At 47.6% G+C, this 22,664-nt stretch overlaps 1 protein-coding gene across 1 annotated transcript in view; it reads right to left on the bottom strand.

The window, feature by feature from the left end:
* Positions 1–642: 642 nt before the first annotated feature.
* Positions 643–22,664, bottom strand: part of PLEKHO1 (pleckstrin homology domain containing O1) — a 39,006-nt gene continuing 16,984 nt past the window's right edge. Inside the window, exons 3-6 of the mRNA XM_007064568.4 lie at positions 19,501–19,641; positions 18,375–18,479; positions 15,658–15,759; positions 643–15,186 (exon numbers count right to left, since the gene is read on the bottom strand). Of these exons, the coding sequence (XP_007064630.2) occupies positions 14,434–15,186; positions 15,658–15,759; positions 18,375–18,479; positions 19,501–19,641 (1,101 nt within the window). The 3' untranslated portion in view covers positions 643–14,433. The remainder of the gene's footprint in view (positions 15,187–15,657; positions 15,760–18,374; positions 18,480–19,500; positions 19,642–22,664) is intronic.

Raw genomic sequence — 22,664 nt, 5'->3', positions numbered from 1 at the left:
TGTTTCACATGCTCTATGTTATTGGCTTGCAAACATGCCTCAAAAGGAGCTGCTGGAGAGGCACCCAAACACCAACGTCTCGTTGGAGACGTTCTGGGTTGCAAAAGGCTGCACCTGATATTTTTGGTCTGACAACACAAATAAGCACCCACCGCCTCATTACTTGCATCGGCACAGACTAGAAATGGCTTATTGCTTGCGTTCACCATCCGTAGAGATCTGCAGCGCGTCATAACTTCTGACTTTAGGCTGAGAAGAGGGATACTCCAGGGCTCCATTTGGCCTGATTTTTTGGAAAGCTGGGTTCCGAAGGGTTAACCTCCATGATAGGGGGTGTGTGGCTGCTCAGAGGTAGATTCCAGATTATTGCCCATGTCTCCCTTTGTAAGCAATACTGTGCATTCCGCTTATAATGCCCTCTGTCTAATTACCTGTTCCCAAACACAGTGCTATAACTGAGAAATGCTCCTGGGAAAGAATTCGATCCATCCATATGGAAAGATGCTCCAGGTGCTCAAAGTATTATACCTGGAAAGAAGTATCTGTACTAGTGAAGCAAAGCCCATAAAAAACCACACTTTCTTCTCGGTTTTTATTGTTTTTAAATTCTCATTTTAATTTTTTTTTTTTTTTGTCACAGTCTTAAAATCAATCAAAGTAAACAGAGCTGCAACAGACTGGAGCAATGTCCCAGAGTCTGTACACATGGGAGGTTTATTTTACATAAAAATCAGTGCAGAGTGTTTTCCGAAAGGAACACAAAAAAAGCGGAGAGGAAGAGGGAGAACTTTAAACACAAAATACAGATTGGGGGGGGGGGGGGGGGAGAAAAGAATAGAATTGACCAATCAAGCAACAATATAATCCTGTTAGAGAGACACAACTTGGGTGAGGTACTATCTGTTATCAAACATACTTCTGTTGGTGAAAGAGACAAACTTTTGAGCTTCAGACCTGAAGAAGAGCTGTGTGTAAGCTCAAAAGCTTGTCTCTCTCACCAAAAGAAGTTGGTCCGATAACAGAGAGCTCCTCGCCCAACTTTTCTCTCTCATACCCTGGGACCAACACAGCTACAGCAACACTGCAAGTGGAATCGTATCACATTTGTAAATAGTTCATTGAGTGGCTGTAGCAAAAGGTTGTAGCATCTTCAAAGCCCCTGGATACAATGCACTCTTAAGATGGGACTTTCCAAGACAATTAAGGGAGTAAGTGGTGGAATTTTCCTCAATGCCTAAGGCCCAGACCCTTTATGGTATTTAGGTGCCTAACTTCCATTGAAATCAATGAGAGTTAGGTACCTTTTGAGGATCTGGGCCTCAATGACTTGACTTTCAATAGGATTTGTGCTCCTGAATCTCTTAGAGAGTTTGAAAAATCCCTCCTTCGTTTCCCATTAGCCTCCTTTGAAAATCCCACCCTTCTCTCTGAGCCAGGACTTGCTATTTGAGTTGGGGGCAGAACCACGAGGTTCTTTAGGCACAAGGTATCGTAATCATGAGGGACTGATTTTCATTCACCGTCTCAGTTCTCACGCATGTGAATCTAGGGCAGCAGATGAGCACGGAGGGAGATGGGAAATACATTGGGGAAGGAAGTCAGCAGAATTTTAATTACAATAGCAGGAATAAAGATGAGATGGGGAAAGTGGTATCTGATTCCTTCAAGTATTGGATATACAAAAATACACTTGTCTGTTAACAGTCGAGTGAAAAAGGGAAAAAGCTTCTTTATAATACAGAACACTCTAAAAATGGAAGTTATTCCCAGGAAAGGGAGATCGGGTGGTACTTTTATTAGAGATGGATCTGAACAAAATCCCAATATCCAAGTTTTCGTGCACTGTGAAAAAGTTCCAATGGGATCTAAGCTTTGCAGCTGGTTTCTGCTTCTATAATGCGCTGAGCCTAAGTCCTGGAACTGAAACCCAGTTATATCCCCCCCAAACTTAGTTCAGATCAGAATTTTCTCCATGTGGCGTATGATGAGTGGGACTGGAGATAGAGGGTCCAATTCCAGGAAGGACGCTATTTGGTGGTTCAAACGGGTGGCCAGACTACGACTGGACAAACACCGGCCTTGTGGTATGCTCAATAAAGATCTTACCTACAATTCTGCCTGCCTAATGCATCCCTCACAGCTAATGGAACACTATGTGCCTCGGGTCCGTCTCTAACCTCAGTTTAGATGGCAGTACTAGGGGAATGTTTGCAGGCAGGGGTCTGTGTCCATTCGCACCCGTTTCCCCCCCTCCCCCCCCCCCGCACACACACACACACTCAGAATGCTAATAGTTTTCTATTTCTGGGTGCACCACTCTTAAAACAATCTGGTGCCAGATTCCACAGCTGATATAAAGTGGCATGGCTGCATGGAAGTCAGCAGGTCACCAGATGAGAATCCAGCCCATTGCTTTTAGAGCAGCTGCTACATCGTAACTAAAAGAATCGGTCTCTTTATTTACCAGGTGGAACCAGATCATGAGTTTGCAACCCATAAGAGGGGCGGCCCAAAATTTGCAGTGCCCAGGGCTGTGATGGCAATTCGTCATGATCACAATCTGCCTCTGCTTTTGTAACAAATAAATAAAACTCACATGGCCCTGAGCACCATCCGCATGTGACGGATGAACAGAAATGGCTCATTGGAGGAGTTCAGCAGCAGTAAGAACCACTGGCCAGTCAGCATTTGTACTGGCTTTCCTGTGATACGGCGGGAGCAGCTGCAGGTTCCACTTGAGGATCCTGGTTCAGTAAAATACTTAAGCAGGTGCTTAAGCACATCCCTGTCCAGCAAAGCACCTGAGAGCGAATTGCTGAATGGGGTGGACTGCTGAAATGGGACCAAACTTAGCCCTTGGGCCATGCCCAAATAGATCTGCATGCAGGTGTCTCGACTGCTTGGAATACACTCTTAGCCCAGCCCTGGCTTTGCCCACTGCACTCATTCTCCCTCCGCTTCTCTAACCATGACAGTGATGACAGAAATGGTCTATGACACCTTCGCTCTCTCTTCCCTTCTCCAACCAGCTTGGGAGAGATCCATGTGCCTCCTGCCCAGAGATTATCCCACTTCTCCTTGGGCACTGGCGCTTATTTATAGTCTCATTTCATTGCTTTTAAAGAGTCCTATTGCCGTCTCCAACAGCTCTTCTCTCTTCACCCGCCTGCAGTTCCCCCACCCCATTTGTGTCATAATCATCCTCGTCCCTGTGTTCTGTTCCTCCAGCAGCCTTTTGTTTCACTGCGGTTTCCTGTGGTTCAGCTACAACCATGTCCCAGTCCTCTGGAGAGCCCGTCAATGTTTATTGGGAGGGGGAATGGGACCATCACTTATTTCCCAGCTTGCAAATTGAAATTCAGTGTCAGTTTAGCAGGGGAGGAGGGGCATGTGGGCGGAAAGCTAAGCTAATCACTTAGGGGTTTAGCGCCTGCCTGGACCGGCAGTGTCCAACTTACTATTGAGAGAGTTAAAAAAAAAAAATAGATAATCCTCCACCAATGTTGCTAGGAATAGGAGCCTGCAAGAATCAGGGGGGGCCCAGTCTGCTGGCAGAGGAAGGAGAAAAGTTGGCATCTTGTTTACTGCTTGTGTGGTATTTGTGTTTGTTCATTCCCACTAGACAGAGAGATTTGGAGAGGCCAAAATAGGGATGTATCTGTACTCCACTGGGTTTAAGAGGGATTTTTTTGGAGGGACGTGAGTGTTTAGGAGTGTGTATATGGGGGGAGGGGGGGTAAGAAATATTTCCCTGAAAAAAGAATACAGGGAGCGATTCTCTGAAATGAAAGGATAGACAGCACAGAGTAGGAGATTCAGGAAAACTGTTTGGAACCATTCCTAGAGAACTGGTTTAAGGACAGGCAGTTTTCTAAGGGCCCACAAGCACGGCTGTGTGAGGACATCCCAGATTCTGGGTTTTGTTATGAGCCCTGAACTTGAGTCAGGTTTGTTGAAGTTAAGACATTCTGAGCAAGCCCAGGGCTGGGTTTCAGACGAGATCGGGGCAGAGTATCAAGCCAGCCTGGGGGACAAGTTTCAGAAAGCCCAGGTCTGACTTATTGCTAAACTCAGTAAAAACCCACTAGATACAAAACCACAATAGAGCCTCGTCTACACTAGTCTTTTAAAAATCTCCCATTGTTGCTCTCACATTGGTGGTGCCAGCACTAGCGTACACATGGCTCATATGGCCCCTGGTGTTTTCACTTCCATGCCAGCTACACTTCTACTGAACAGGGGTGGTATAAACCCCGCTGTGCCTCAGTTTCCCCTCTCACCCCTTGTCTGTTCACACCATGGATTCTTTGGAGCAGGAACTATCTCTGTCTGAGCAGCACCAGGCACAATCTGGGTTGGGGCCTCTAGGTCCTCCTGTCCTATACATCAGTAATCCCTAGATCTGCACAGCAGTTCTCAACACTCTTTATCAAAGAAAGTCAGGTTTACAGTGATCTTTTTGCACAGGGTGGGGGAGGGGAATGGCGGCGCAGCAATGACATGACTAGCCCAAGGTCACGCAGGACCAGAGCCAGGAATAGAACTAAGGTTGCAGACTCCTAGTCCAGCCCGCTAGCTACTAAACCAATTCCCTTAGACAGTAGCAACAAGATGCATGCAACAGTCCCAGCTTTTAAGTCCGCCTTGCCCACTTAATGCCTTTCCCCGTGACCCAACAAACTCGCTGGTGGAATGGAGGCTAGGAAATAAGATTTCGAAGTGAGCTGCAACAGAACAGAGCTTGAGAGTCACTGCTGTGCCATAACACTCTTCCCAGCAGTGCTGCACAGGAAAGCACCGTGGTCTGGTGATTTTCATTGCTGAGGAGCACCGTGGTGTCTGGTGGTTTGTTTTTTTAACCTTTGAGCAGAGAATGAGACTAACTGGGGAACGGGTGGTTTGGTGACCAGTAGCTGCCGCACTGCAAAGGGGAACTGTGAGATAGAGTAGTTCTGCAGAGAGCGAGGGGAGATGTAGACAGATGAACAGCCAGACGGCCTATTCCTTGTCATGACAAATTTGGATAGAACCCTATTCCATTGGAATAGGAGGTTCCCGCAAAATTAGATCAATTTTGCTGGAATTTTGTTTTGGGGGCGAAAAAACAGGGTGGGAAAAAGTTCTGACAATATCAAAACATCCTGATTTGACATGTTCGGAATGAAAAATTTCAATATTTCAGTCTGAAACAACTTTTTCTTTATATATAATATAATGCAACTCCGCCAGTGCCGGACCCAAGCCAGGATCGAAAAGGAGGAGGGTCCCAAACCAAGATCAAAAAGGAGGAGGGTTGGTCGATGGGGCGGCTTCCCATCACCGTAAAAAAAAACCCAAGTTCTAGCTACAGAAACTACTCACATAAACCACATAAACCAAAAATCACAGCCTGAGGAGGATGGAAAGTGACGAGAGGAAAGTGATCAGGAACAGTCAGCATGGATTCACCAAGGGAAAGTCATGCTTGACTAATCTAATTGCCTTCTATGATGAGATAACTGGTTCTGTGGATGAAGGGAAAGCAGTGGACGTGTTATTCCTTGACTTTAGCAAAGCTTTTGACACGGTCTCCCACAATATTCTTGTCGGCAAGTTAAAGAAGTATGGGCTGGATGGATGCACTACAAGGTGGGTAGAAAGTTGGCTAGATTGTCGGGCTCAACCGGTAGTGATCAATGGCTCCATGTCTAGTTGGCAGCCGGTATCTAGCAGAGTGCCCCAAGGGTCGGTCCTGGGGCCGGTTTTGTTCAATATCTTCATTAATGATCTGGAGGATGGTGTGGATTGCACCCTCAGCAAGTTTGCAGATGACACTAAACTGGGAGGAGTGGAAGATATGCTGGAGGGTAGGGATAGGATACAGAGGGACCTAGACAAATTGGAGGATTGGGCCAAAAGAAATCTGATGAGGTTCAACAAGGACAAGTGCAGAGTCCTGCACTTAGGACGGAAGAATCCAATGCACCGCTACAGACTAGGGACCGAATGGCTAGGCAGCAGTTCTGCAGAGAAGGACCTAGGGGTGACAGTGGACGAGAAGCTGGATATGAGTCAACAGTGTGCCCTTGTTGCCAAGAAGGCCAATGGCATTTTGGGGTGTATAAGTAGGGGCATTGTCAGCAGATCGAGGGACGTGATCGTTCCCCTCTATTCGACATTGATGAGGCCTCATCTGGAGTACTGTGTCCAGTTTTGGGCCCCACACTACAAGAAGGATGTGGAAAAATTGGAGAGAGTCCAGCGAAGGGTAACAAAAATGATTAGGGGTCTGGAACAGATGACTTATGAGGGGAGGCTGAGGGAACTGGGATTGTTTAGTCTACGGAAGAGAAGAATGAGGGGGGATTTGATAGCTGCTTTTAACTACCTGAAAGGTGGATCCAAAGAGGATGGATCTAGACTATTCTCAGTGATAGCAGATGACAGGACAAGGAGTAATGGTCTCAAGTTGCAGTGGGGGAGATTTAGGTTGGATATTAGGAAAAACTTTTTCACTAGGAGGGTGGTGAAACACTGGAATGCGTTACCTAGGGAGGTGGTGGAATCCCCTGCCATAGAAGTTTTTAAGGTCAGGAGTGACAAAGCCCTGGCTAGGATGATTTAGTTGGGGATTGGTCCTGCTCTGGGCAGGGGGTTGGACTAGATGACCTCCAGAGGTCCCTTCCAACTCTGATATTCTATGATTCTATGATTCTCTGAAAGCATTATGACAGTGGATGATCAAATCCTTCGGGAAGTCACCCACTCGATGGTCCAAATTCTGACGGCTAAAAAGAATACATCCATAGCTACCTGGAATGTACGAACTCTGAATAGTGCAGGAAAAGTAGCACAGGTAATCAAATAAATGGATAGATATAAAATTGACAACCTAGGACTTTGTGAAGTTAGATGGAAAGATGAAGGTATGATAACATCTGGAGAAAAAACAATGTTATATTCAGGTGGAACTGAACATGAGGGAGGTGTAGAAATCATCAGGAATAGCGCTGCAAAGAAATCACGTATGAATTGGCCGCCAATATCAGATAAGCTACTGGCAGCTCGATTCCACTCTCGGCACATTAAGTGCACCAGAGTCCAGGCATATGCTCCAACATCCGCTGCACATGAAGAAGAGAAAGAGCGATTCTATGCAGAATTGAACAATGTAATGAAAGAAATACCAAACCACGATCTTGTCCTGGTTACGGGAGATTGTAATGCCCAGATTGGAAGTGAAAGAAGAGGTTGGGAAACAGTCATTGGTCCACATACAACTGGAACAATGACAGACAGTGGCACAAGACTTCTTGAATTTTGTGCCAAAAACAATCTTAGCATCTGCAATTTTTTCTTCCAACATAAAAACATACACAAAAAGACATGGATTTCACCAGATGGCAGAATTCTTCTGTCGACACCGCTGCGTCTACACTGGGGGTGAGGTTAATCTAAGTGCAGTGCTCAGGGCGTGAAATTTTTCAGGGGCTGCATTTACCCAGTTCCAAACCAATCCTCCAGATGCCTTGTCTCCCTGGAGTGTCAACCAAAGGGCCCCTGCTGTCGCTGCACTGCTGTGCTCGTGGGAGCCATAGGCATCTGCTGTGTTTTGGTAGCACTCCTGTCAAGCGCTCTCCTTCTTGGGCTATGCCATTTCAGCCAGCTCAGGCTTGACACGAAGGGCTCTATGCAAAATGGATCTCGTTTTTTAAATCAAACTTGATAAAAACATTGATTACCCATTTCTTTTTAACCCTTTGACTATACCTATCCATCTTGCTATTTTCAGGGAGAACCCACCCGCAGTGCTGAATGCCCCAGGTACATACAGGTGGAACACAACTGCTGAGCTCCTGAATGTGCCATTCGAGGTGTCCTCCACCTGCCACGCCCAGGAGGCGCAGCTGGGGGAACCAGCAATGCCTGCCATATAGAGCGATGATTTCATTACAGTGTGACTGGGTTTTGGCAGGTGCAGTGAGAATCAAGGAGCCAGCAGTAAAAGATTTAAGTAAGAGGCATGCAAAAAAAAAAGTTATTGGCTTCTGGGCATATTCTCCCCTTGATTTGGTCTTAGTGGGTGGGGAGCGAGGATATAAAAGACCCCTTCACGTAGCGTTTTCCATGCTGCTTTATTCATGACCCCTTTTTCTCGGTCTAAATGAAAATTTGCTGGCAATTAGAGCCATGAATATGTGGCTGCCTGGTGCCAGGGGCAATTCCGGACCCATTTCTTTAACTAAGTTAATTAATTAAATAAAGCCACCGAGGAATTTTAACGCTGAGCCTGCTGCTCTGTCTTTTTAGCTCAAGCTAGACACGAGCTCATCTCAGCTGGCTGAGCGCAGAGCCGACAGATGGGCGGACCGCACTGAGTGAAAAACTAGCTTTGAAGCCCCCAAGCTTGATTTTTTTCCCAATCATCCTGCACCCCATTTAGACCAGTGCAAAGTGGGGGCAAACACTGGTGTTCTGATTCTGTAGCATTATAGCCCACTTGGCACAGGGGTGAATCACACATGGTGCAGGCAATGGAGAATCGGGGAACCACGGCCACCGTGTTATTCACTGTACGTTTTGGGTCATGGGAGTCACAAAACGCCATTTGAGCAGGGGAGCTTAAGCCTTATTTCCTCACCCCGCTATTTCATAGGCTCCTTGAGTTGACGGCCAGAAGGGACCATCAGATCAATCATCTAGTTTGACCTCCAGGATATCACATTTCACCCAGTTACCCTTGTGCTGTGCCCAAAGATTTTAGTTAGACCAAAACATTTCAGTCTGCAGGAAATGAAACTGCACCACAGGCAGAGAACGAGTGGGACCAAGGTGCCCCCAGTATCCCAAGCTCCTGCAATGGGAGGGAATTGATTAGCTGAGATGTCCGGATGATCACCACAGGTGAACCATGCTACAGAGGAAGGTGGGGGAAAAAAACTCTAAGGTCCCCTATTCTCCCAACATACCCCAACTGATTTCAGTGGCAGGTCAGTGAGAACAGGAGAATGATTCCCTTCCCTGGATGATTGCTGGCTTTGTCTTTCGGGAGTTACAATCCTTCGGTTGCAAACCCATTCACTGCAGCCACTCTCTTTGTAGCCCTTGGTTCCTCAATTTGCCCACGGCATTGATGCGGCCTGAAGGGCAGGACTGGAATTTGACCTCAAGAGCATGGGATACAGTGTAACAGAGAAATGAGCATGCAGGCTTGCTCTGAGGGCCATCAGAGCTGCCACTGGCAACCTTGGTCAGACAGTCCTTTAGCTACACAGTGAAAAAAATGGCCTTGCAATTGCTCCAGAACCAGAAAACCTAATACCAATACAAACGTTCCACACTAGTGTGCAGTGCCTTATAAACCAGACAGCAGCTAGTCAGCGCATCATAATCTAGCTCTTACAGAGCACTTTTCATCCATAGATCTCCAAGTGGTTTACAGAGAAGGTCAGTATCTTTCTCCCCATTTTACAGCTGGGGAAACTGAGGCAGAGAGTGATTTGCCCAAGCTCACCCAGCAGCAGAGCTGGGAGTAGGATGCCGATCTCCTAAGTCTCAGTCCAATGCTCTATCCACTAGGCCATGCTGCTTCCCAACATGCACAGCTGGATTAAAAAGATCCGACTATGGAGCATCAGTGAAACTGACTCGATTTTTTGTTTCTTGATGCACAGAAGGTTTAAAACCAAAAATTGCAACTTGCTGTGAAAGATCAGATGAATCAACGACACACAGGATGTGGGGCCAGGTTCTCTGTTTGCCCTGCACCTTGTTCAGTCATTTGTATCAGTGCATAACGGGTGTAAAATGCACCCTCTTTGCACTGACACAAATGACTGCACAAAGTGCAAAGGAATGGAGAATCACAGCCTTGGTCTCTTTACCCCACCTCCTCCCTACGCAGACCCCGAGTCCTCACGAACATTCCTCCCACACATTATCTCCCTTCCCCACCACAATTCCTCATGCCGTTTTTAACTCAGAAAGATGTGCTCGGGAAGGAAGGTAACAGCAGTACTAAACTGATTGGCATGTTTTCCGCACACATGCCACTCTCTCTTGTATTTGGCTTTTCTCTGTAATCCCACAAAAGGGATTGACAAATGGGGAAAATTTGGTGAAATTTAAAATAAAATAAAAGAGATTACAAGTGAATGGAGGGGGAATTATATCCCATGTTGGGGGCAAGGTCTGTCTCTTTGTTCTGTGTTTGTACAGCACCTAATGCCATGGGACTTGATCCATGACTGGGACTCTTAGGCGCTACTGTAATAGACCTACCAGCAATAAAAATGTACCACATCTCACACAGTGATCCTGATACCTGACTAGAGCTGCATGGGAATTGGAATTTCTGTTTTGCAGGAAATTCAGTGATCTCTAAATTTGCGTAGTTACAAACTAGAACAAAACCAAAGAATTTCAAAATTTTCCAGAAACTGACATTTCTGAAAAAGTTTTGGTTTGGGGCCAATTGAAATGTTTTAGAGCTCTGTGTAAGCGCAAAAGCTTGTCTCTCTCACTAACAGAAGTTGGTCCAATAAAAGATAGGACCTCACCCACCTTGTCTCTCTTGTTTCAGTGTTGGTGTTTTAAAATGAGTTTACATTTTTGTAATATAAATTTCAAAACTAAATATTGATGTGTTCCATTCTGAAAATGTCATAACAGAATGTTTCGAACTCATCAAAACTCTTGTTTTCCCCCCTCACTTTTTTCCCCCTGAAACAAAATTTTATCAAAATTGACATGTTCTTATGGGAAGTTTTGGTTTCCAAAGGAAAAACATTCCATTGGAAAATTTCCAGCCCGCTCTACACATAATGAATGACAATGTGAACGTGCAGTCTTACCAAATTCTCTGGCAACGCTGCTGGGTGAGGGAAAGGCCAAAGGAGTGGGACAGGCCTGGCCAGCTTTGGGGCCTCTCTTTGTGCCACAGCGTGGGATTGTAAAAGCCAAGTGCTGTCTACGCTCATCGACCAGGGAGGGAGAAGGAGAGATGGAGGTGGGATATAGAAGTGGAATGAGCACCTCAAAAATAACCCCTTTGTTGGGACCCTTTAAATCTTAAAGTTAGCTCTGCTTCAAGTCAGAAGGTGGAATCCTGGCTTCACTGATGTCCGTGGGGCCAGAATTTCACTCAGAAGCAGCTGCAGCAGGCATTTTGGAGGTGCCCACGGCGCGGAAGGGTCATGAAAACCTTGGTGATGTTCATGACCCAGGCACAGAAACAAGGAGTGGGAGATGGCCCACCATACCTCTTTCCCTCCCACCCCCAACATCAGCTCTGAGCTCACGGGCAGGGGGGACTTTACGAATTTGATTGGATGGGGAGAATTCCAATTCCTTTGAGTTGCCGCTCATCCCAGTTTTTGATTGGGTGATTTTTGAATCCCTTCCTCTTGGGATGCTCCAGGGTAAGATCAATGTCACCGTGGCATGATGAGGAGACCGTGATCTCACAGCATCACATCATGACTCTGTTCTGATGCAGAATCATGATGTCCAGACATAAATGCTATGGCTAGAGCTGTATGAAACTTGTCTGTTTTGGTTTTCAGGGGCACTAGTGTGATGGTTTCTTTTTTGAACTCACTTCACTGGGTTTGTATCACAGGACTTTTGGGTTGAACCAAACCCACAACTGCCCAATTCAGGTGTCAAAACCATGCAAATCCATCCAGAATGGTTCCCTCCACAAACCATAACTCTTCCAGCCCCCGTTTGCTCAGAAGTCCACCCTAGGTTAGCAGGAAGGTTGGTGAAGCTCAACAAAACCTGGTCCCAAGCTTAGAACCTGTTGCAAAATTTTGCACAGCTCCAACAACTACGTGACCTGTGAGTTTTTGTTGTAGGACAAACCTGCTTCCAAACCAACAGGTGGTCTCCTGCCCAGGTGCTGCAACTCCTTAGCTCCGTAAATACACAGAGTATGTCTACATTGCAGCCACAGGGTGTACCACCATTCTTGTACATAAACCCAAGCTAGCTTCAAGGTAGCAGAGCTACTGTACAAATCTGCCTGGAACCCTGGGAAATTACTCACATAGAGTGAAACTTGCACCAAGCCCCACCTCCAATGGACAAATCCACCCCTGTCTTAGGTGACTATTCAAGGCACCTGCGAAGTCTCTAGGACTGTTTTGTTTTCCCTATAGTCAGATAACCACCCCTGTTAACCAAACAGTTTTTGTCATTACCTTGGCAGGTTGCACAAGACAGATTTTTAAGGAGCAAGTTTCTACATAACTGTGGGATTCTCGGGTGTGTTCAGTGACCCCCATATGCACCTTAGACTTTGGGCATCTTGCTAGAACTGTATAACCCAATCAGTGTTTTTACATACATACATTTTGATATTATTCAAGTGCCTAGAATCTCAACCCCACTCATGACACATGTCCATGCTAGTCCAGTGTAATTAGAACCTCTAGATTTTAAAACAGCTTTTCTAATTTGAGAACTGGGTTTTTTTAATGCTTAACATTATATCTGAAAACTATTTGAAGATTTTTTTTCTTGTTTCCTTCTGGATCAAAGATAGATGACATAGAAGGGCACTGTCAGAATGGCTTACATGTCAGGGTTTTTTTTTAAATCTCTTCTTTTTTTTTTAAGGGATGAAATTTGATTCCACAGACTGTAAAAATGCACCCATTGAGTGGTCAAAATGTTAAAAAAACAAATCAAGAAAAGGATACTTCTTGTAAATTCTGTAAAAGCCAAATCTCCCCATTTCTATCATGACAGCATGTCTGTGTGGCTTTGTGATAAGAACTGAAGTGAGCCAGAGATTTTTCTGACATTTGAAGGATAGGTTTTGAAAAGAGATATGAATATCTTAAAAGGACATTGTGAGGTGAAATTGGGCCCCAAATTTAAGCTTTGCAAACAACCAGCTGTTAAAGAAGCTTAGGCCAATAGAAGTATTTCCACCAATGTTATTTAATTCCAACTGGTGGGAGCTTTTAAAAAACACAGATCAACATTTCCTTGCAGCGTTTGCAACCCAAACATCACAGCCTTAGCCGGCAATATGAGTGAAACTGACCAGACACAGACGTCAACATAACTAGCTTCATTTCAAATATGTGAGAGGTACAAAATGTAAACAGTGAAAAGGAAATTAGACATTAAAACTCAGTTGTTTTTAATATTCTCAGGGGTTCTTTGCAACATAGGCAAGGAAATTAGATTTCTTTGAAAAAACAACTGATGTTAATTTGCCAGTGTACTTTAAGCCCTGAGAGAAATCTTAGCATATTTCCCTCTTGTCCTGCTGCTTAAGTGCATGAAAGCTGAGCCACCTACTTAGAAAAGTGCTAGACATCAGGGAGGTGAGGATATCTGAGCTCTAATTTGGGATCCGTTTGAGTTTCAGTGGGCCTGATACTGACCTCACGTCAATGTCAGCTAAGAGACAATTGTGTGAGGATCAATCGTGTAAACGGAGTGTGAGCGAGAGCAGCATCAGGCCCATTAAACCAACAGCAATTCTCAGCTTTTCTGTTGCCCTCTGTGCCAAACCCTGACTTTCCATTTCACTCCAGCCTAAATGAAGGAAAGAACAATGAAAAACAAATAATGACGGCCCGTTGGACTCCAGGCCTTGATCATCTGCACAAGAAGGAAGACATTGTGGTTGCTAAATCTGATTGCACCGGGCCAGAGGGTGTCTCCGAAGCATCGGCTGACAGACAGGGTTAGTTTTAACACAGATTGCATACCTGTTGCCTCTGTACAGAGGGCTGTATTTGTACCACATGTATTAACAGCTGCCTGCCACAGGAGTTTGCAAAAGAGGGTTTGGGATCAGTGCAGGAACAATGCCAGGGAAGAGCCCTGTTAACTGCAGTCCAGGAAGGAGCTCCCGATGCCTCTCATGACACGTCAGACTGCATTCCAGGCTGGGAATCGCCTCGTTCTGACAACGGAATTCCAACCCCGGCTTGGATGTCACTGGCAAGCATCTTCCAGACAGTTTTTGGATAACAGGGACCTCCACGTGCTGATTCTTTTTTAAAGAGGAGGAAAAACATACGCCACGTTGCCAATGCTCTTGGTCAAAGAGCTGTAATGCAGGACACTGGGTTCAGAGCAGCAAACCCAGGGCTTCTATAGAGGGAGAATATCTACCCCTGCTGCTGTGCATATGTCCCCACAAGTATGCCGGGAGCTTTCCAGGTCTTGGTGATCTTCCGTCCTGCAAGCATGACATGAGCAGCCCAAGAACGCAGAGAAAGGATACTTTGAAAAAAAGTAGGAATCCAAACTGATTTATTTGAACACCTTTTGTTTCATCTGGGGATGGGGGGAGAGGGGGAGATCTGGGGAGGGGAAGGGGTCAAGCTTGAGGAGCAAGTTTTGATGAGAACAGGCACCTTGTACTGTTTCGAACACTGTAAATAATAATAAAAAGAAATCACCACCATCCCACCCTGAAGCGTGCCTTCACATCATGCTCTTCCTGTACTGAGACTGTGAGATCTGTTTGGGTTTAGGGTCCGACGGTTGCAGTTCTAACTGTTTGTACAGGTCCCTCAGCTCTTTAATCTCCTGTAACACCTTCTTGGCTTGGCTCCAGGTGGAGGAGGCCTCACCCAGCAACCTCTCTGTCTCCTGCAAGATGCTCTCAGAGTCCAACTTGGAAGAGGAAGAAGTGGTGGTGGCGGCAGCGGCGAAATCTTTTGTCTTTCGCTTCCCTTCCCCGTAGCCCTTCACCTCCGTCAGCAGTTCCTGAGTTTTTTCCAGTTTCAGTGCAACCAGTTCCTGTATCCGGGCCAGCTGCTCGGGCTCACCCGAGGCAAACTGAGCCTCCAGCCCCTTCCTCAGCACCGCCCGGTGTGCGGAAGAGTCCCGGCGAGACAAAATCTCCTCCATGGAGGCACATTTGTTCTTTTCCGAGTGTGAGAGCTTTTTGGGGACCTGCGGGGTGTACATGGTCCCTTTGTCGAAGGCGTCGTTGCGTTTCCCAGTTTTGTCCCACGAGGTCGCCTCCCGTCTCGGCAGGCTCACTGTCCGGCCTTTCTCCGAGGACTTGACGTTCTCCGAATCCGACCGGCGCCGGCTGGCAGCGAGGTGCGCCACAGACTTATCCAGGTCCACCCGAAAGTTCTCTTCACAGGTCCCGTGGTCCTCTGGAGAGGCGTCTTCCTCTTGGATGAGGTCCAGTGTCAGCATGCCATCCGACGTTGAGGTAGATGCCTGCAGAGCATGGCGAGAAAGGCGGGAGCCGTGAGTGGATGGACAAAGAGGCCGCCCACCCATTACTTTGAGCATCATAGCAACAATGGCACTAATCAACCTCTCTGTGCATTTCTAATGAGCCCATCAGCAGGGGGAGTCTAGGGGCTGAGGCTCAGGACACCTGGGTCCAGTTCCCAGCTCAGACACAGCCGTCTCCTGTGACCTTGGGCTAGTCTTTTAATCCACCCTGTGCCTCAGTTTCCTACCTGTAAGGCACTTCTGTACTAGGAACTAGAATGAGACATGCCTTTTCATTTCACACAGGCCAGGAGACAGCCATCAGGCCTCACCAACCTGGGTGGCATTTCAACCCAGGGATAAAAGACTCTGTACCTTCTTCCATCCATTTCAAAATAAATAAATGTATAAGGGATTGCTAACATCGGAGGTGACCTATCTGAACTTGTGCCCGGGGTTTAGCTTACGTACCACAGCCATCAAGTGTCCCCGTGTCGGAGGCCGTCTGGAGTGTTGGATTTTCGCTCTGTCGCGGGTCGGATGGGCGAGGTAGCTGTCCTCCTCAACAGTCACCTGCAAGGACACACAAGCATGACAATAAAGGCCGTCAAGCATCCCAGTGCCTCAGAAATGCAAACCACAAGCCATCACTCCCTGCCTCTGCAACTGGAGCCGGGTCAATAATTCCTGGTGCATAATTTATTTAACCAGTTTTGTCTTTCTGTCTGTGATCTGTCCATGAGCTGATGGCAACACTTTCCAATGTTGCCACTGTGCAGAAAAATTTGCTCATTTCTTCAGGGAGGAACTCTCAGCCGGCAGATTGTTTGAATTGCAAACTGCAAATCCGACAGTCAAACATACAGTTTGCAGGTCACCCCTGGCAAATATGCCAGCTAATAAAAAACCCAGCTTTGCATTATGAAATGCACCAGCGAAACCCAAAAGCTCTAACATTTGCCAAACACCATTTGACTCAAAACTTGCTTTGAACTGGAATCAGTTATTTGGGAGGGGCAAAAGAATTCCACTGGCGGTAACTCATCCGAACATTCCAGACACTGGCAAAGATTCACGTGATGTGCTGTCTGTCCTTGAAAGGCATTTGCAGAGCGCTAAATGGTAGAGCTTTTGGTGGGGTCAAAAGCAAGAGAATTAAGAGAATCTAATCATCTATCTTAGGTTTTTATACTGCCACCCATCACTGTAGTATCTGACCAGCTTCCGTGTTAAACAATTCACAACAGGGAAGTCCCTAGACTTGAATAACAGGTGAATGTGGGCTGGACTGATCACAGGGCATCACATCTGAGTTCTGGGAGAGGGACAGGCTAGTGTAAAACCATCTGCTAGGCTGTTAAACCATTTCGTGGCCCTCCTTTGACTTGCAGACCCCATGTCTGCCATGGTAAACCATATGCAAGAGCATTGCTTTCCCAGACTGAGAGCTGCTTGCACCAGTTGAGATAAAGGTGCAATTTTATGCTGATGTAGTTAAACAGATGCCACTTTGCGTGTGGACACTCCTATCTATTTATACCTGGTTTGCATCAGTTTTGCTCGTGTTGACAAATGTAGGCCTTGTTTGCATGGGGAAGTTGGAACAATACATCTTTGTTTTCTCCAGCAGAAACTCCCTCGCATCCTCACACAAACAGCCTTGTTTTGGTTCATCCCGCACTTTAGTTCACAATAATGCAGCCACTTTGGAAGTGACCATATTCTAACAGGAGTGAGATCATATCCCCATGCTGGCCTGTGCCCCGACAGTTCGTCCTCCTGCTGCTATCGTACAGAGCATTGGTGAACAGCTGGATTGGCCTGTCTGGTTACCTGTGTGCACGCCATACCTACAAGCGCAAGCTGAACAGAGACAGCCAGCTTTAAACTGATACAAGTGCATTGTGAGGTGTTAGGCTCCAGCCAATCCCTAAGCTGGGAGCTGGTCAGGTGACTCTCAGGGCAGGTATATAAGCCTCACGGGAGACAGAGCAGCTCAGTATGCCCAACGTAGCTTCGTGGCTTGGAATTGTCCCATGCCTGAGAGAGGTGACAGACTTCATGGGCCTTAACCTGCTCCAGCCCAGCTCCCAGCCCTACTCTTACCTTGTTCCCACCCTGCTCTTGACTCCTGATTCCAGCTCTGACCCCCAGGCCCAACTGCCACTGCTCCAACCTCTAAGCATGACCCATCCTCACCTTGGTCTCTGACATGCATCCACACAGGGCTTTTCCCTGGCTCAAAAACCATCTTGAGTTACCCTGGTGTAACTTCTGGGTGCAGGCAAGGCCTTGCTCAGGGCCTCATTCTCATCTTTACCCCTTTGCATCACACTTGCCATGGGGAGGTGGGAGGGATGGGGCGGGGGATGCTGCTCTCCGGGTAGTTAAAAATACAAGGCCCAAATTCATCCTTGGCTATTAGCTAAGCCCTGCGCAGACACTTATCTAGAGACAGTCCTGCCCCAAGGAGCTCACAGTCTAAACAGACAAGACAGACAACAGCGTAGATTCCCGTGCACTTTGGTGAGGGCAAGATGGACCTCGCATCTCATCTGTTTTCCAGGTGACCCCCTGGGTGCTTTATGGGGCTGTGCCTCAGGAGGCTGTTCTCCCAGGATAGATAGCCCCTGGAGATAACCTAGGAGTTGCCCGAGGCATATGGAAGTCATGCCTCACGGCATGTAATCACTGCTGGCTTATTACGAGCTAGATGGTCACAGAGGGTCCACCAGAGCCAGCGTTGCAAACGCTGATCCCCCCACGTGCCGATTGCCCTTAGCCAGAGCCCAGTGGCTTTGCACCATTGGTTTTGAGGCTGAGAAAGAGGGACATGCTTGCGCTGGGCTGGGAAGTGCGGGCGGCCTTCCCCACGACAGGTTCGTCTCCTCAGCCAGCGGCAGCTCGCAGCAGCCAGCCTCCCAGCCCGGGCTGACGCATTCAGGATCACAGGGCTCGTGCTACCATGCTAAAAATAGTCGTGCAGACTGTGCTTTTAAGTCGTGGTTCAGGCTCTGAAGCCCACCCCCCACCCCAGGCTTCATAGCCCAAGCCACAGCCCCTACACAGGCTGGGAGACTGGCTGCTGTGCAGTCGTACCTGAGGCAGGAGAGCTGAAGCCGAAGGCTTCACTCAAGCTTAAGGCTGAGACAACAAAGCTGGGGCCCGGCCCTGAGAGAACTTCTCACCTCGTCTAAGATGCGGTTTTTGGCTCGGGTGATGGCGGAGTTGAGGGCGTTGATCCAGGACTCTTTCTCTTCCGGACTGACGGCCAGGAAGATCAGATTTGGTGCCTAGGAGAGAGGGAATTCATGTCAGTGCTGTGCAAAGCGCCCGGGCGGCAACGCGTCGGCTCGGTCCCTGGCCACCGTGACGCCGCCAAGAAAAGGGTGTGGGAATATATACAAAGCCCGGAGTCTCCGCTAACGCAAGCCAGCGCAGCTCCACCCAGCACACAATTTATGGTAGCAGAGAACTAGACTGGGGGTCTGTTTTATTTCTCGGGAAGAAGCATATCCAACCAGCCAATCCACAACTGCCACTAACAGCTGAAATGTTTCCAGTCTTGCTAAATGGTTCGGTTACTGGTGAAGGATCTGGTCCATGTTGAGACCATCCCAAATGCTTTGCCTGTCCCTTCTTTAGACTACATAAGAACATAAGAACAGCCATACTGGGTCACACCAAAGGTCCATCTAGCCCAGTATCCTGTCTTCCGACAATGGGCAATTCCAGGTACTTCAGAGGGAATGAACAGAACAGGTGATCATCAAGCAATCCATCCCCTGTCGCTCATTCCCAGCTTCTGGCAAATAGGCTATGGACACCATCCCTGCCCATCCTGGCTAATAGCCATTGATGGACCTATCCTCCATGAACATATCTAGTTCTTTTTTTAACCCTGTTATAGTCTTGGCCTTCACAACATCCCACTCCAAGGATCTGGAGCTAAATGATTGGCTTATTTAATTAGAGAGGCCAGAGGCTGGATTCTGCTGCCATTACAAGTCAATGGCAAAACCTCCTAGTCATCACTCAACACTGCAGGATCTACTGCCTCCAACAGATGGAGGTTCATAGGTCTTAAAGCCAGAAGGGACCACTGTGATGATCTAGGCTGACCCTCTGCATGGCACAGGCCAGAGAATTCCTCCCAGGGATTCCTGTGCCCAGCCCAATAATTTGGGCATGGGCGGGGACACTAGATCTTGGAGAAAGACAAAGGGGGGGACTGGGCTGTTGACTCATGCTGCCATAGTCAGTACAGCCTGATCTCTTGGTGAAGGTGAGCACAAGCTGAGTAGGAAGCTGTACCATGTTTCCAGGCTGTTTGGAGTGTGCTAGCGTGAACTTGCTGTGGTTCTTTTTGCTTCTGCTTTTGGACTTCCTGAGCTCTTCGCATTTCTCATAGTCGCTCAGGTCAAACACTTCCTGGATGTTTTTTTCATCTTTGACCTACGAAGCAAAAAGTAGCAACTGTCAGTGGCGGGCTGCAGCCGACAAAGGTCTTCCGCTCCAGACTAGCTACTGCTGGGATGGCTTTGGTGGAATCACCCAGGGTTTATACATTTATAGCGTGTGTGGTGTAACTCTGTGTGTGCTTATTATAATTACTTTCCGTTGTTGGAGCTGCACTGCATATCTACAGAGCCCCACACCTCATGCTAGAGCATTGTCTGTAGTCCACCCAGGACTGATGTCAGAGTAGTGTACTCATTTATTTTTGAGGGCGCTTTCCAGTGACACACTTTGGAGTTAGGTGTCCACCTACCCTTCAAGAGGAAGGATGTGGTTAGAACGCTAGCCTGGCAGTTAAGAGACCTGGGGTTCAAATCCATGATTTGCTGCTGGCTTCCTGTGTGACCTTGGGCAAGTCACTTTGTCTGCCTCAGTTTCCCCTCTGTATAATAGCACTCTATCTCGGGGAGTTGGGGGTTGTGAGGATCACTATATTAAAGATTGTGAGGTGCTGCTCAGGTACTACAGTGATGCGGGGTCCTATAACTATCACAGGGACCTGATTCCCATTGAAGGTCAAATTCTATCTAACCGTCCTTTGCAACTTTGAAAACCTGCTCCATTGATTTCTAACCTAGTCTGGGATTTTCAAAGTCAATCTGCCTTGTGCTCCTCTATTTAGACCCTTATGAAAATCTCCTCCTTGATTCCTGAGGGATTTCAAGGGGGTTGGGGGGGCAGAGCGCCCAACTTCCTTAGGCCCCTGAAAATCACAGCCCAAGCGCTAGGCACTGTTATAATTTTTAAAAGCCGTACACACAATGAAATTAGCCATGTAAATTGCAACATGTGCTGTAAGGAAGCCGTTAATGGCCCCCCCACGGGCTTAGAGCTCATGGCCAGTGTTTCCTAAAGCGGTGATGGGTACGGGGCTCCTCAGTATTTGGGATCCCCATGTGAGACAGCTTGGGCAGGGCTTCCACAACACCAAAGGAAGTCACCAGCAGAGGTAGCTGCTCAGGTCTGAAAATCAAGCTCCTTGGGAGTCTTAAATGGGGCCTCCAAAATCAGGGCCCCCTCGTGGACCATAAGTCCCAAGAACCCCCTGCCCCATCCAAGAGAACCAAACCTTTTGCCCCGTTTTGTGAGACGAATAAGATCCCACTCCTTGGCTTGCGGCGTGGGTTTGCAGAGAGCTCTGTGCCACGCAGCAGGTTACACACACAAAACAGTGGCCATTATCTGCAGACAGACCTGTCGGAAAAAGCTACAGACCTGTCGGAAAAAGCTACAGTTCTCCCTTGGACTCTCATAACTGGTCACATCCTTGCCCTGGCTGACACCCCTCCCTGCCACTTATGCATTGGACCAGACAGCGGGCATAGGCTGGAGGAAGGAATATATCTAGTTCTGTATTGAAAAACATGGCTTTGGTCTTGTTTCCCCGCCTCGAAAATCAACTCCAAACGGTGCCAAAACACTGCACACGATCTGTTGAGCTAAAATTCAGGCGCACTCCACCTTCCGTATCATTTTTACACCAGCGTCCCCCTGTTGACCCCGCTGAGCCAGACTGATCCTGACTCACACCAGCGTCAGCAAGGGGCGCCCCATCTTTGTGCACGCGCTTGTGTCCCGTTGTGTGTGTGCATGCGTGAGCCGGAGCGTCTGGAAGCGAGTGGGCGTGTGTCTCTAGATTAGCAGATGCAATCACATTAGCGCTCAGTGCCTTTCGGAAGATGGCACAACAAAAGTTCTGGAGGATAAAGATTAGCACTTTCTATTTTTAACCTGGCTGCATTATTACAGCAGCCACGACAGCAGATTCAGGAGCCAGTCCCAGGTTTCTGATATGGCAAAGAAGCCACTTCCCCGGTTGCTGAGCCTCATTTATCACGAAGAGGTGAACAAGAAAAAACCATCAAAGCACAAAACTTCAGAGCACAGGGTACAGCAGCCTGGAACCCAGACAATTAATGGTGGACATGGACAGCTAGCCCAGCTCATCGGCTGCTTCCACACACAGTGTGTTTATGCAACCCCTTCAGAAGAGAATGCATTTTCAGGGCCTGATCTGCATTTATACTATGGTCCCTCAATGCAGCATCCACCATACTTATGCACCTATATGACCCCCATTATCATAGATTCTAATGTATTTATCCTCACAGCCCTCTGTGGGGCAGGGCGGTGCTATTATCCTCATGGTATAGATGGGGAAACTGAGGCACAGAGCGAGGGAGTGGCTTGCCCAAGGTCACAGAGAAAGTATGTGCTAGAGTAGGAACTTGATCCTAGGGCATAGGCTAGTTCCCTAACCACTGGGCCACCCTTCCAGTGCAAAGGGCCCTTAATGTGGGTATAACTGTAATTTACATCCACTTTAAGGTCTTTATGGAAGAGGGGACACCTGGAGGGGAGCAGTGGCTCAGCCCATGCATTCCTCCCCAGGGGAATTCCTGACCACCCAGGTGGATACATTGGGTTGGGGGCTGGGAAAAGGGTTTGGCCTCTTGTGTACAACAGGGCCTGAGCCCTGGCCAGGCTCCTGGGACTCCAGGCTTCATCTAGTCTGAGCCTTCCCCCATTATAGGATGGGATTTTCAAAGGAGCCTATATGAGTTAGGTGCCCAGCTCCCACTGATTATCAGCAGAAGCAGCATTGTGCCCTACATGCAGTCATGGGGCTTTGTAATGGAGTTTGAGCAAAGATTGTCATGGAAACCATGTAAGTATCTATCTATCCATACATGAACAAGGCAGTATATAAATAAAACCCAACTGTGGGCTAGATCCCATAGTCTGTGCACTGTAGAGCTTTTATGTACCGCCAGTATCTTCCAAAATACCGTCTCTTTCGAGGGATCCAGTTGATTGCTGCCCTGTTCACTTGCGATGGGCAAAGAGACCCCCCTGTTGTCACACTCCAGCCAACAAATTACTCATAATTCCAGATGTTGCCTCATTTAGGCCAATGGGACTTCACTGACCCATAATTCCTTTCATGCACCCAAGAGCTC

The sequence above is a fragment of the Chelonia mydas genome, chromosome 24 (assembly GCF_015237465.2).
Source record: "Chelonia mydas isolate rCheMyd1 chromosome 24, rCheMyd1.pri.v2, whole genome shotgun sequence".
Lineage (NCBI taxonomy): Eukaryota > Metazoa > Chordata > Testudines > Cheloniidae > Chelonia > Chelonia mydas.
This window is presented reverse-complemented; position numbering and strand designations above follow the sequence as displayed.